Below are 16,280 nucleotides of genomic sequence, written 5' to 3' on the forward strand. Positions count from 1 at the left end.
ATCTGCTGCTTCTTTTCTTTTTCTCCTCTGTCCCCCAAGGGAGGGGGTCCGGTCCGATGGCCATGGATGAAGTACTGGCTGTCCAGAGTCGGGACCCAGGATGGACCGCTCGCCTGTGTATCGGTTGGGGACATCTCTACGCTGCGGATCCGACTCCGTTTGGGATGGTTTCTTGTGGACGGGACTCTCGCTGCTGTCTTAGATCCGCTTTGTACTGAACTCTCGCGGCTGTGTTGGATCCACTATGGATTGAACTTTCACAGTATCATCTTAGATCCGCTCGACATCCATTGCTTTTGGTCCCCTAGGGAGGGGGGGTTGCCCACATTTGAGGTCCTCTCCAAGGTTCTCATAGTCATCATTGTCACCGACGTCCCACTGGGTGTGAGTTTTCCTTGCCCTTATGTGGGTTCTTCCGAGCATTTCGTAGTCGTAGGCGTTTGTACAGTCCTTTGAGACATTTGTGATTTAGGGCTATTTAAATAAACATTGATTGATTGATTGAAAAACACTTGTAGAGGTTTGTCCTAATGTTTGAGCCACACAGATGCTAACATTTGTTTTAATGCCACAAGTGAATTTCCATCTTTTGGAATCCATCCATTTTCTACCGCTTGTCCCTTTTGGGGTCGCGGTGGGTGCTGTAGCCTATGTCAGCTATATTCGGACGGAAGGCGGGGTACACCCTGGACAAGTCGCCACCTAATCGCAGGGCTAATAGATTCAACAAAACTGCAAAAAACAACAAAGCACTCTCTTGTTCAGTTAAAATGTCTTTAATATTCACAACATGTCTTAGTGGACCTTTAATTAGCTCCTTTTATGATTTCACAGGTTTGGTAGCATGGCTGGCCTCTGTGGTTTGAGGGTCCACGGGTGTCGATATCACAGAGGGTGGATGCAGGCCGTCTTTTGTGCCGATGTTGACTGTGATGTTGGTGTAGAGGGGCAGGTTCTCCCGGGAGAGGACCTCATACTCTGCTGTGTTCATCCCGTCCTTCTTCCACGTCACAGGTGTTTCGGACAGATATTTGTACCTTGACCAGAAAACAAAACAAACAAAACTTAATGCCAATATGAAAAACGAAGTAAAATAGTTAACATAACATAAAGTAATATTTCATTTGAATCAAACAGACACAGATTGAAGAGATTATGCAAAGAATAGAATAGTATAATTATTTTGGTAATTTTACTGTATTAAATATAATATAAACAATAAAGCTTTTTGTTAGTGTTTAATTTGAATCTAAAGAGTAAGTAAAGGTCATGATATGGGAAAACACATCTTTGTCTGATACTATGTCATTATCAACATGACAGGTTGGATGTTGTGTTTTTTTAACTTCCTGTTTGGGACCCGTCTTAGGATAGGATAGGATAGGATAGGATAGGATAGGATAGGATAGGATAGGTCTTTATTGTCATTGCACAAATACAACAAAACTTTGTTTTCAGCACAAACCTGTTCAAGATTAAACAAACAAACAGTGTACAGAGTTACAGAACAAGAACGCTGATGGGTCGCCATAAGGCGCCCCGTAAAAGATGGGAAAGAGGTAAACGCTGGGGAAGGATGAGTAAAAAAATACAATCTAGACTGGGCTCTTAAGGGGGCCCAGTCTGGAGTGGGAAAAAAACCTCCATAGCAAAGCACATATACATATTACAACATATATCTCGAGATATCTAGCAACAGAGGGAAGGTAGTTCAAGGTCATGGTGGTAGGCCGCAGCTCTTCAGGCGCTGACCATCCATTCATCACCCCTACGGGATTTGCGTCGAGGGCGTTGGGTGGGGGGAGCGTGGGTGTATGTGTGGCGTATATTTTTTTGTGGATGTGTGTGTGTGTGTGTGTGTGTGTGTGTGTGTGTGTGTGTGTGTGTGTGTGTGTGTGTGTGTGTGTGTGTGTGTGTGTGTGTGTAAGCCCGCAGTGTGTCTCTGTTCCGCGGCCTTGATGTATTATGCAGTCGCTGGTCCAAAGTCAACAACAACAGGTATGTGTCCATGAGAGACAAGAAGGGAGTTTATTGTGTCTTTGCTGCAGTGACCTCCGGGAGAGTCTCGAAGCAAGGGAAACAATCCATGTTGGAATGATTTGTATGCGAGTGAAAATAAAATTTGCTTTTCACTCTAAATTGTCTATGACTGGTCCTCAAAAACTGCGGGGTAGACAGTTCAATGTAATCCACAGTTCTTCCCGTATCCTGTAATCATTTGTGGCAGCTTTGGGGTACTTTGAAGACTGCCAGAAACCTCCAATTTGTCGACAAACCAGAACAACGCTTACTTCAATCAGCAGATGTCCTGTTGTCATAATTCCGAATAGGTGGATATCTTCACGTCGTCGACAGGAAAGGGTCGCCAGGCACACGGAACTCCTTCATCTCCCAAGAGTCCGTCGTGTGTCCAGTAACAACCGCTTCGTCATGACAGTAGGTTCCCCCAAACCCAAAATCTTGTCAATTTTGTTGAGGCCAGTTAAATAGTTCCAATGTTTAGATTTGGAGAGCAGCAACAAGAAAGTTAAGACAAGACAAAACCAAGAAGCAAGCAGGAGGAATAAGGGAGAGGAAAGGGGAGCGTCCACCCTCGATGAGTGCCAGAGAGAATATGTATTTTCAACTCTTGTGTGTCACAGTAGATGGCACACTCACTTTCAGTGTGAGCCCTATCATTTCTTGAATGGGTAACATAGTATACAATAAATTACTTTAGTCCACATAGTGTGCTTAAACTGGGGGGGTCCCGATTGATATTGGATATGTGTTCAATATCAGCAAAAAAACAAGTATCAGATGATATCGGCTTGCATCTCAAATCTCTGATATAAGCTGTGATATAAGCAGTCCTGATGAGTGTTTACTCGCGCAAAGCTGGACATTCAGTTGGCATCTAAATGTCCTCCAATTAGCTCAAAAGAATGGTCTTTTCTTGTATTTTGTACATTCTTGCATGGGGTGGTAGGTAGACTGGCTGTGCCAGAAGTGAGAGTTCCTGGTTCGATCCCCGGCTTCCGCCAACCTAGTCACATCCTTTGTGTCCTTGACCAAGACACTTTACCCTTGCATGGGTGCTCTCGCATCAATGTGGGAATGTGGAAATAGTGTCAAAGCTCTTTGAGTACCTTGAAGGTAGAACATTGTCATACAAGTATAACACACCATTTTAGTTTACAAAATGTAAACTGTCACGCCTATGGTTCATGTTTTTTTTTTGGTCATGTTCGGTTTAGTTTTTTGGACATTTAGTTCTGTTTTGCATTTCCTTGTTTGTCTTGTTACCATGCCAACTCATTAGTTTTCATCTGTCATGTCTGATCATGAGTTTGTATGGCCATACTACCCTTAACATCCCCAATCTTGTTTGTTCTCAAAGCTAAGCAGTGTCTGGCCTGGTTAGTACTTGGATGGAAGACTTCCTAGGAATACCACGGCTGTTTGACCTTTGGACTCTTTACGTTCCTTTTTTTTTCACTCCCTGTTTTCTCACCATGACGACCAATCAGTTCACCTGTCTTTTCTCACATCTGTTTGCAATTATCATGTTCATTATTTAAGCCACAGTTACCAGGTAGTCAGTCTGGCAACATCATCTTCTGCACCCATGATATCCATGCTGCTTTTCTCATACCCTTGTCACAGTAAGTTTTCTTGTTATTTATGCCACAGTGCAAGTTTTTGTTTCATGTTTATAGTTAATTGCCTTTGTGCTAGTCTTTTGTTTCATAGCCCAGTTTTTTGTACCGCGATTGTGCGCGCTTTTTGTTGATTCCTGTTTTTAGTTTTAGTGTTGAAATAAAGATGTCTTTATTTTCACACCATTTCCACTCCATTCGCTTTGCACCTCGGAAAAACAACCCAAGACCAAGTCCAAGCTTGACATAAACAGGGTTGGCTGTAAGCTATTAGGAGCAAGCAGCTACACAACAACTAAGCATACAATAGCACACAAGCTAAAACATTCTTAGTTAAATAATATTGCAGTATAAAACACTACATTTGTCAATATAAACAAGTTAAAATATTTGAAGTTGATTATTACTTACACATTAAAAGTATCCAAGGCAGACGCATATTAAAAATTATCCAGGAAACATAAACATGTCCGCATCATTCAATTTACTGGGTGATGGGCTTAACTGAACTATTGTTGCAACAACGTGTTGCAAAAAAAACAATTACAATCCCACTTCATGTTGAAGACAGCATGTTTCGTCATAACGTTAGAGTTTTTCATACCTAACATTGTTCGCTGAGCTGAGCAATTTCACTTGATCAAGCCTTTTCTAACATTCCACATGACAAAATACGAAAGTATGTACTATATGTGCTGATTTTGTACTCAATACTCAAGGCTCCAATATTGGTATCGTATCAAAAGTGAAAAAGTTGTATCAGGACACCCCTATGTTAAACATCCCTATTAAATAAATCAGTCTACCTCTGCTTGTTTTTTCTGTTGCCTTTGTCCCGCTTGTGTTCAATCATTTTGTAGCGCCCCACCTCCAGGGACGGACGTATGACGCTCATTCCCGCCAAAGAGACCCTGAGAAGACAAGAATCAGAAGTGTCAAGGCAAAAATATAAGTTTTACGAGGACTGTGGTTTGATACTAGGAGGACCGTCTCATCCGTCAGAGTCTAAGTTATCTTTATCAAACGTCTCACCTGAGCCCGATGTCGTCGTCCTCGCCACCCCAACCCCAGTAGTTGTTGGGAAAACCATTAATTTTGCGGTATTGAAGAGGCGTGAAAGCAGTCACTCCTCCGAAGCATTTTTTGTACGGAAGTCTAGAGGGGCAACACAGTTAAAAATGTATTACCCAGTCAACAATGTACTTACGTTACGTACACAGATGAGACATAACTCACATGTAGTCAAACTTGTTGACTGCAACAGAAAAGTGTTTGGGATTGGATCCGCACACGTAGTTGTTGCGGTCATCCTCGGGTATGAGGTCCACATCATGGAAAAAGATACACTCCCATTCCTCCTCTTGCATGGCCTCCCGGAAGCCGGCGTTCATCAGCCTGGCCTTGTTAAATGTGTAGTTCCCAGCCTGCATTAGGAAAAGTATGTTGGAGAAGACAATTATGATATTTTGCATTTAATTCTACAGTGGTACATCACTGAAAACTACAACCATAATAATACACAGGCCTGATCTACTAAGATCCCAAATAACAAGTGCAGGGATGTGAGCACCCTTTGAGAAAAAGAGAGGAACCTTTCCATCAGTACAAAGTGCTGCCAGGCAAACCCCCGAAAGATAATTTTGAAAATCAAGACTACATTTCTTGCATTTATGTACTATATTTTACCTTAAGATTTATTCCTAACTACCAACCTATTTTTGCTGTCTTTTTGTATACCCACCACATCATTTTTTATTTTTTTTTAGTAGAACATTTACTCACAGTATTGTCATTGAAAATGTAATGCAAAGAAGTCAGAAAACTGTTGGAAACTATACTCTAGCCTCACCCTTTCGGGTAATGAATTTTCGGTGTAGTGACCTGTGTTTACAATCAGACACTTCAAAAATATACCTTCTCGCTGGCTACTAATAACTACTCTAGAACTACAACTGGTTCAGAACTAACAGTGTTCGGATAGTAGTCATCCAAAATTGATTAGCAGCAAAGCAGACAGCCGTCATTGTTGTGGCTCGGAGAGCAAACAAAGGCGAACAACAGGCAAGCGTTCAACACATTTTGTTTGAATCATATTTTTGGATGATTTTTCATTAAAAAAAACTAATGTTTAAAAATGCAGATTGCACATTTCCGCAGAAATATTTTACATGCTGGCAAGTGCGAAATAGAGTGTGTAAACTAAAATAGTGCAGGTACTATCACTTGGCGTGTTGCTACTTAGACTGTGTTGCTACTAATACTGTGTGTTCGGAGCATGCTCGTACCATCATTCCCGCTGCAGCAAACAGCTAGAAGCCTTGCTTGAAGCGCCTCCGGACACGCACCTGTGTGTTACGCTCAGACTCCGGCCACGTGCCTGCACAGCTGCGGGCAATCTACCATCAGCACACCTGACTCTAATGAGGCTCCACAGCATAAAGACCAACGCAGCTGACGATCCAGTGCTGGAATGTAGTTCTCTTACTGACAGTAAACTTCGCGTCTCTGGCTCCTCTCCTTTGTCTGACCCTTGTGCTCACTTGTTCCTGTCGTTTTCCTTGTTCCCGCAGTTTATCCTCCGTCGCCTTGGAAGTGAGCTGTGCGCCTCACTTCCTTGGATCCCCCTCTAAACCTGTTTCTGTCAGCCCCCTTTCTTCCCCTGCCCCTGACTTAATCCCGTTTTCAAAAATAAATGTTTTTAAATATGTTTTAGGCCGTTGCCTACTTGTCAGGCAACGGCCTCCATAGTGTCATGGGATGCAGTCACGTGACTGTTGAGGGAATAATTTTCTTCCCTCGGAAAAAATGCAACCCCTTAGAAGATACTAGCTTTGGCCTTGGAGATAAACATTATCATCTCAGCCTGTTTCTTATCTGTACGCATACACTCATATAATTCCCTCTAGTCTTAATGATGGTCGGATGTACCGGGTGTGGAGAGTGAGCGTGGACAAGAATGTGTGTGCCCAACATATTCGTCAAGTTAACTTTCAGTTTCGATCTCTGCCATGTACGGAGCTGCAAGATGGACAATAGGATGTATGGAGAGTGACCATTTCCAGAGAATGCTTTGGACTTTTGACAGTTCGGTCTCCTTGCCAGTGCTGGCCTTGCTACTGTTTGTATTTACTCCTTTTTTGTGGAATAAATTGATAATCTTCAATCAGAGAGGATCTTGCCCTTAACAGGGAGGTTTCCAATATGGCATACAGGGCGTCAACATCTCAAATGGAAGGCTAACATTCAATATGGCAACTATTTATTTACCTCGAGCAGCACAGATGTGAATCTATTTTAAAGGTTCAAAGGATAATACTCAAAGCCAGAGAGCATGAAAAAATGTGTGACAGAGTGGATCCAACACGACACTTACTTTTGATCCTTGCAAAAATATAGAAGTCCAAAAGAATGAAGGCACTTAATTTATTCACATCTGGATGGGTCCACATATTAAAGGGGCTGTGTGTAACTTTGCAAAAGTTATATTCTGTCAAACCAAAAAAATATAACATGAACACCATCGGCTGGCATATGTCACCTCTGCTTTGCAGACAGGCAAACCAGGCGGCTGCCTGGTGCGCCATTCGTTGGAGGGGGCAGCATATTGCCTAAGCAGGGAAGCCAGGACTTCTCTCTCCCCAGCCACTTTGCTCAGCTCCTCCCGGGGGATCCCGAGGCGTTCCTAGGCCAACGTGTCCTGGGTCTTCCCCGTGTCCTCCTACCGGTCGGACATGCCTAAACGCCTCCCCGAGTGGCATCCTGACCAGATGCCCGAACCACCTCATCTGGCTCCTCTCAATGTGGAGGAGCAGCGGCTTTACTTTGAGCTCCTCCCGGATGACAGAGCTTCTCACCCTATCACTAAGGGAGAGCCCCGCCGCCCGGCGAAGGAAGCTCATTTCGGCCGCTTGTACCTGTGGTCTTATCCTTTCGGTCATATCCAAAGCTCATGTCCATAGGTGAGGATGGGAACGCAGATCGACCGGTAAATTGAGAGCTTTGCCGTCCGGCTCAGCTCCTTCTTCACCACAACGGATCGATACAGCATCCGCATTACTGAAGACGCCGCACCAATCTGCTTGTCGACCTCTCACTCTACTCTTCCCTCACTTGTGAACAAGACTCTGAGGTACTTGAAATCCTCCACTTGGGGAAAGATCTCCTTCCCAACCCGGAGATGGCACTCCACCCTTTTCCGGGCGAGAACCATGGACTCGGACTTGGAGGTGCTGATTCTCATCCCAGTGGTTTCACACTCGGCTGCAAACAGATCAAGTGAGAGCTGAAGATCTTGGCCAGATGAAGCCATCAGGACCACATCATCTGAAAAAAGCAGAGACCTAATCCTGCAGCCAACAAACCAGATACCCTTAATGCGCCGATTGCGCCTGGAAATTCTGTCCATAAAAGTTATGAACAGAATCGGTGACAAAGGACAGCCGTCCAACCCCTCACTGGAAATGGGTTCGACTTGCTGCCGGCGATGCAGACCTAGCTCTGACACTGAGCGTATAGAGAGCGGACCGCCACAATCAGACAGTCCGTTACCACATACTCTCTGAGCACACCCCACAAGACTTCCCGGGGTACACGGTCGAATGCCTTCTCTAAGTCCACAAAACACATGTAGACTGGTGGGGCAAACTCCCATGCACCCTCAAGGACCCTGCCGAGAGAATAGAGCTGGTCCACAGTTCCACGACCAGGACGAAAACCACACTGGTCCTCCTGAATCCGAGGTTCGACTATCTGGCGTAGCCTCCTCTCCAATACACCTGAATAGACCTTACCGGTAAGACTGAGGAGTGTGATCCTATGATAGTTGGAACACACCCGCCGATTCCCCTTCTTAATCCAAAGGTAGAGCCCCGATGTCCACGCAATGTTGCAGACTCTTGTCAAACAAGACAGCCCCACAGCATCCAGAACTCCGGGCGGATCTCATCACCCCCGGGGCCTTGACCACCGAGGAGCTTTTCAACTACCTCTGCAACCTCAGCCCCAGAAATAGGAGACCCCACCACAGATTCTCCAGGCACTGCTTCCTCATAGGAAGACGTGTTGGTAGGATTGAGGAGGTCTTTGAAGTATTCCCTCCACCGATCCACAACATCCGCAGTTGAGGTCAGCAGAACACCATCCCCACCATACACGGTTTTGACAGTGCACTGCTTCCCCTTCCTGAGGCGGCGGATGGTAGTCCAGAATCGCTTGGAAGCAGTCTGGAAGTCGTTTTCAATGGCTTCCCCAAACTCCTTCCATGTCCGCACAGCGCTTGGCCTGTCAGTACCTGTCTGCTGCCTCTTGAGTCCTATGAGCCAAAAGAGCCCGATAGGATTCTTTCTTCAGCTTGACTTCATCCCTCACCGCTGGTGTCCACCAGCGGGTTCTAGGATTACCGCCACGACAGGCACCAACTACCTTGCCGCCACAGCTCCAATCGGCAGCCTCGCAATAGAGGTACGGAACATCGTCTACTTGGACTCAGTGTCCAGCGCCTCCCTCGTGACATGTTCAAAGTTCTTCCGGAGGCGGGAATTGAAACTCTCTCTGATAGGAGACTGCCAGGTGTTCCCAGCAAACCCTCACAATGTGTTTGGGCCTGCCAGGTCTGTCTGTCACCCCTCTCTTCACCCGAGTGTCCAAAACATGAGACCGCAAATCCGATGACACAACTACAAAGTCGATCATAAAACTGCGGCTTAGGGTGTCCTGGTCCAAAGTGTACATACTGTATGGACACCCTTATGTTTGAACATGGTGTATGTTATGGACAATCTGTGACGAGCACAAAAGTCCAATAACAAAACACCACTCTGGTTCAGATCCGGGTGGCCATTCTTCCCAATCACGCCTCTCCAGGTTTCACTGTTGCTGCCAACATGAGCGTTGAAGTCCCCCAGTAGAACTACGGAATCACCCGGGGTAGCACTCTCCAGTACTCTCTCGAGCTAATCCAAAAAGGGTGTGTACTCTGAGGTGCCGTTTGGCGCATAAGCGCAAACAACAGTCAGGACCCGTCCTCCCACCCGTAGGCGGGGGGAAGCTACCCTCTCGTCCACTGTGTTGAACTCCAACGTGTAGGCTTTAAGCCGGGGGGAAACAAGAACTCCCACCCTAGCCCATTGCCTCTCACTGCCGGCAATGCCAGAGTGGAAGAGAGTCCAGCCCCTCTCGAGAGAACTGTTTCCAGAGCCCTTCCTGTGCGTCGAAGTAAGTCCGACTATGTCTAGCCGGAACTTCTCCACCTCGTGCACTATCTCAGGCTCCTTCCCCCCCAGTGAGGTGATCCCTCACCTAGGACCTGTTTGTCTTGGAAGACCCTACCAGGGGGCATAAAGCCCCCGGACAACATAGCTCCTAGGATCATTGGGACACTCAAACCCCTCTACCACAATAAGGTGGCAGTTAAGAGAGGAGTAAAAAAAAAAAAAAAAAAAAAATTACGTTAAAAAGTTCGTATAATGGGCATTCCGTACACTTATTTGAAACGTTGCTGGTGGTCATGGAGGGGCCACGTCACACCGTGTCATGGTCAAAGAAGGCTTGTGGAGCTATTTTATGTGATTGATAATCTTTTCCCATGATATAAAGCACTTGTGAGAAGCACTGATGTATACAAGTAATTACATTGTACAAATAATTAACATTTTAAAGTGTTGTTTATTAAATGTTAACTTGAAATAAGAGTCTTATAGTATACAACACACCGAATGAACTTTGTTTACTGCAGAATGTTTGTGATGATAAGCAAAAAAAAAACCTCAAATAACTTTGACAGGAAAAACATTTTCTTTACTCCCACAAAATGTACCAAAAAAGAAGTAAAACCATGGCTCTAAAACCAGGTATGGACCGCAGCGTGAGATACCTGTACTGTTGCACCTCTAGTTGACACAATCATACAAACCCTGTTTCCATATGAGTTGGGAAATTGTGTTAGATGTAAATATAGACGGAATACAATGATTTGCAAATTATTTTCAACCCATATTCAGCTGAATATGCTACAAAGACAACATATTTGATGTTCATACTGATAAACATTTTTTTTTTTGCAAAATAATCATTAACTTTAGAATTGGAAGCCAGCAACACGTGACAAAGAGTTTGGGAAAGGTGGCAATAAAGACTGATAAAGTAGAGGAATGCTCATCAAACACTTATTTGGAACATCCCACAGGTTGGCAGGCTAATTGGGAACAGGTGGGTACCATGATTGGGTATAAAGACAGCTTCCCAAAAATGCTCAGTCTTTCACAAGAAAGGATGGGGCGAGGTACACCCCTTTGTCCACAACTGCATGAGCAAATAGTCAAACAGTTTAAGAACAACGTTTCTCAAAGTGCAATTGCAAGACATTTAGGGATATCAACATCTACGGTCCATGATATCATCAAAAGGTTCAGAGAACCTGGAGATATCCCTCCACGTAAGCGGCATGGCCGGAAACCAACATTGAATGGCCGTGCCCTTTGATCCCTCAGACGGCACTGTATCAAAAACCGACATCAATCTCTAAAGGATATCACCACATGGGCTCAGGAACACTTCAGAAAACCACTGTCACTAAATACAGTTGGTCGCTACATCTGTAAGTGCAAGTTAAAGCTCTACTATGCAAAGCGAAAGCCATTTATCAACAACATCCAGAAACGCAGCTGGCTTCTCTGGGCCCGAGATCATCTAAGATGGACTGATGCAAAGTGGAAAAGTGTTCTGTGGTCTGACGAGTCCACATTTCAAATTGTTTTTGGAAATATTCAACATCGTGTCATCCGGACCAAGCCACACTCAGCACGTGTTACAACAGTGTGGCTTCGTAAAAAAAGGGTGAGGGTACCTTCCCATCCCGCCTGCAGTCCACACCTGTCTCCCATTGAAAATGTGTGGCGCATTATGAAGCGTAAAATACGACAGCGGAGACCCCGGACTGTTGAACGACTGAAGCTCTACATAAAACAAGAATGGGAAAGAATTCTACTTTCAAAGCTTCAACAATTTGTTTCCTCAGAGTGTTGTTAAAAGAAAAGGTGATGTAACACAGTGGTGAACATGCCCTTTCCCAACTACTTTGGCTCGTGTTGCAGCCATGAAATTCTAAGTTAATTATTATTTGCAAAAACAAAAAAAAGTTTATGAGTTTGAACATCAAATATCTTGTGTTTGTAGTGCATTCAATTGAATATGGGTTGAAAAGGATTTGCAAATCATTGTATTTCGTTTATATTTACATCTAACACAATTTCCCAACTCATATGGAAACAGGGTTTGTAGATATGAACAAAATGACAGTTGTCAGCATATATTACCTCAATCAAACGTAGTGGAAATTTTGTGACGAGATACTGCAGTCGTAAATAACAAGGATGCAACGCCACTCGCTATTAGGGGTGTGGGAAAAAATCTATTCAAATCGCGATTCTCACGTTGTGCGATTCAGAATCGATTCTCTTTTTTTTTTAAATCCATTTTTGTTTTTAATTTGTTTTGATTTTTTGATTTTTAATTTGAATACATTTTTTTAAATTAATCAATGCAAAATAAAAATACACAGGAATACCATGACAATGCAATCCAATTACAAAACCAAACCTGACTCAGCAACACTCAGAACTGCAATAAACAGAGCAATTGAGAGGAGACACAAACACGACACAGAACAAACCAAAAGTAGTGAAACAAAAATGAATATTATCAACAACAGTATCCATATTAGTCATAATTTCAACATAGCAGTGATTAAGAATCTCCCATTGACATTATCATTTGACATTTATAAAAAAAAAAAAGAAGACCAATAGTGTCACAGTGGCTTACACTTGCATCGCATCTCATAAGCTTGACAACACACTGTGTCCAATATTTTCACAAAGATAAAATAAGTCATATTTTTGGTTCAATTAATAGTTAAAACAAATTTACATTATTGCAATCAGTTGATAAAACATTGTCCTTTAAATATATAAAAGCTTTTTACTACTCTGCTTGCATGTCAGCAGACTGGGGTGGATCCTGCTGAAATCCTATGTAGTGAATGAATAGAGAATCTTTTTGAATCGGGAAAAAAATAGTTTTTGAATTGAGAATCGTGTTGAATTGAATAAAAAATAGATTTTGAATCAAACGTGACCCCAAGAATCGATATTGAATCGATTTGTGGGAAACCCAAAGATTCACGGCCCTACTCGCTATAATGCTGCAACGGACAATCCGCTTTAATAATGAATAAAACTAATTGTGATATTAATCAAGATCGGAAGATATGAGAAAAATAGATGTGATAATTTTTTTTGCCATATCGTCCAACCCTACCAACGCCCTAATGAGGTAAACTCAGACATCACATTCCTTGAAAAAGATGGTGGAATAAGTTTCAGTCACCATGACTTCCACAGACATTTAGTGAACTGGGAGAAAATTCAAAGAACGTGGCTCATATTTTCCCCCAATGCCATTTGCACTATATTTGTTGGTGTCAAGTTATTATTTTTACTCCCAGGGAACATGGTTAGTATTTTTTTCAATTGACGGACAATATATCCTAAAGGACTTTACAAAAGTTGAACTAAGGAAAAAAAGGACAATATATATTACATACCCATTTCTTCCCAAATCTAAAAAAATAGATTTTAAAATTATCGAAATATACCCTTTAAATGTTTTTTTTGAAAATCTAAAATTTAACATGGAGTTTGACGGCTGTTATGTCTGTGGAGCTGTAGAGGATGTAAATCATCTGTTTGTGGAATGTGAGACTGTACATGTGTTTTGGGAGGAAATCAGAAATGGGCTGAGAGAGAAGAAGGGTGTGGAGATGTACCCATTCACAATACAAGAGACTACATTTGGCATATTTATAAATGATGGTCATTTTTGTCAATATTATTATGCTACAAAATTGTTCATACGTAAATGTCAATTTCTTAAAGTAAAACCTTCATTTTCTAATTGGCTTAATGGTTTCAAATTATCAATTAAATCTTGGAAAATGGTTAAAAGTACTAAAGGCCAAAGATTGATATCGTTATTGAGAACATTTAAAGTGATTTAATTTAGCCTGTTTTTTGTCATATTGAATTTTATATTTTATCATCTTGTTTATTTGTATTGTTATTTTTAATACTCTATTTGCGTTTCATTTTATTTTATTTCCTAATGTCATAATTTGCTCAACCTGATGGATCGTTGAATATGTTGCAAGTGCCTTAACGTTCATGTACATTGTGGATATATGTTTGTTCAATAAACAAAAAAAAACCCAAGACAAAAAAAAAAGTCAAATAATGCTAACTGTAATGCTGCATATGGACTTTTCTATGAGGATGGGGGGGTTAATTTTTTTCAGGGATGGGGGGGGGGTTCTATTCTCACCTGGGGTGTCAAATGGTCTCCACAGTACATCTATATTTTTCACAATTACTAATAATTTAAGGCCTACCGAAACCCACTACTACCCACCACGCAGTCCGATAGTTTATATATCAATGATGAAATATTAACATTGCAACACATGCCAATACGGCCTTTTTAGTTTACTAAATTGCAATTTTAAATTTCCCGGGAGTTTCTTGTTGAAAACGTCGCGGAATGATGATGTGTACGCGTGACGTGACGGACTGTTAGGAAATATTAGCGCTGCGCACACACACAGCTAAAAGTCGTCTGCTTTAACCGCATAATTTTATGTGGTTAAAGTATTTTGGACATCTGTGTTGCTCAATTTTTGCAATTTGTTCAATTAATAATGGAGAAGTCAAAGTAGAAAGATTGAGTTGGGAAGCTTTAGCCTTTAGCCACACAAACACACGGTTATTCCTTGTTTAAAATTCCCGGAGGAGAAGCTTTCCTATGAATCAGAGCGGTCAAGCGAACACGGATCCCGACCAAATGTCAACCAGCAGTTTTCGGTGAGAAAATTATGGTAAAAAGTCGCCACTTACCGGCGATCAGGTGAGCTTGTGCCGTTCATAATGCTGCCGTCGACTTCCCTGAGACACCCGTGGACACACCCTTACGACTATCAGGTACTATTAAACTCACTAAAACACTAGCAACACAATAGAAAGATAAGGGATTTCCCAGAATTATCCTAGTAAATGTGTCTAAAAACATCTGAATCCGTCCCAATGCAACTGCGTTTTTTTTTTTAACTTGATTTTTTTTTTTCTTGTCCGTCGCTATCAATATCCTCAAACACGAATCTTTCATCCTCGCTCAAATTAATGGGGAAATTGTCGTTTTCTCGATTCGAATAGCTCTTTTTGTTGGAGGCTCCCATTAAAAACAATGTGAGGATGTGAGGAGCCCTCAACGGGTGATGTCATCGTCTGCGACTTCCGGTAAAGGCAGGGCTTTTCTGTCAGCGACCAAAAGTTGCTTACTTTATCGTCGATGTTCTCTACTAAATCCTTTCAGCAAAAATATGGCAATATCGCGAAAATATCAAGTATGACACATAGAATGGACCCGCTATCCCCTTTTAAATAAGAAAATCTCATTTCAGTAGGCTTTTAAGGACCTAATTGTATTGTTATCGCGGTATTTCAGTTTCAGACCACGAGCAATAAAGTCGTGGTATTTGACGGTATCAAACAAGAACTTGGAGTACTCCTGTCAATGTAGTTTTTGTCTGGTGCTATTAAATGGGGTGATTTGAGAAGTGAACTATATTTCCCATGGTGGTGCCAGCGAGAACAGCTCAAGAGATGTCTTATTTAGTCAAGCCTCAGCCAAATAGGAGAAACTTCTCCACCTGGGCTTCAGGCTGTGAGGTACCACACAACAAAGCTAAGACAAAGAATCATTTTCATCTAATTGTGGCATGCACATTACAACACTGACGGCAACATGCAGTGACATAATTGTTGCTTCAGTTTAAGGACTCTTTATGGAGGCATTCAAGTACCTCGGGGTTTGGGTGGACAATAAGCTGGACTGGACTATTAACACGGACCACTTGTACAGGAGAGGACAGAGCAGGCTGTACTTCCTCAGGAGGCTGTGCTCCTTCAACATCTGCAAAAAACTCTTGTGGATATACTATCAGTCTGTGGTTGCCAGTGTTCTGTTCTACATGGTAGTGTGCTGGGGGGGCAGTACATCTAAAAAAGGACAGCTCCAGACTTGAGAAACTGATCAGACGGGCCGGTTCTACGATCGAAATGAAACTGGACACACTGGTGACGGTGGCAGAGAAGAGGTCTGTGGACAAGCTAGTGAGCATCCTGGATGATGCCAGTCACCCTCTGCATAGCGTTATCAGTAGCCAGAGCAGCCTGTTCAGTTCTAGACTGCTTCATCCCAAGTGCAGGACTAATAGACTCAAAAACTCCTTCGTCCCACACGCTATTAGACTGTACAACTGCTCTCTGGGGAGGTGGCGAGGGGTACTACAATGACAGGGGATGCAAAACAATAACAGTGCAATACATTTTCAAAACATGGTCACTACTGCCTAGTTTCTCTTGTTATTTTCTTATTTCACTGTTATATTTTAATTCTCATTGTTGCTTTTTATTGTTATTCTTATTGTAAATGTTCAATTTTGTTTCTATTATAACCCCCATTATTTACTTTTTACTGTTTGGTTGATCTCAACTCTGTACACTGCTGCTGGAATTTTTAATTTTCCTGAAGGAA

The 16,280-nt window shown here is 42.5% G+C and overlaps 1 protein-coding gene across 1 annotated transcript in view; it reads right to left on the reverse strand.

Moving 5' to 3' along the window:
- Nucleotides 1–757: 757 nt before the first annotated feature.
- The window catches only part of LOC133556457 (beta-1,4-galactosyltransferase 3-like), a 54,501-nt gene continuing 38,978 nt past the window's right edge, over nucleotides 758–16,280 (reverse strand). The window contains exons 4-7 of the mRNA XM_061906396.1: nucleotides 4,875–5,062; nucleotides 4,671–4,793; nucleotides 4,445–4,549; nucleotides 758–1,037 (exon numbers count right to left, since the gene is read on the reverse strand). Coding sequence (XP_061762380.1) covers nucleotides 821–1,037; nucleotides 4,445–4,549; nucleotides 4,671–4,793; nucleotides 4,875–5,062 — 633 coding nt within the window. The 3' untranslated portion in view covers nucleotides 758–820. The remainder of the gene's footprint in view (nucleotides 1,038–4,444; nucleotides 4,550–4,670; nucleotides 4,794–4,874; nucleotides 5,063–16,280) is intronic.

The sequence above is a fragment of the Nerophis ophidion genome, linkage group LG07 (assembly GCF_033978795.1).
Source record: "Nerophis ophidion isolate RoL-2023_Sa linkage group LG07, RoL_Noph_v1.0, whole genome shotgun sequence".
NCBI lineage: Eukaryota > Metazoa > Chordata > Actinopteri > Syngnathiformes > Syngnathidae > Nerophis > Nerophis ophidion.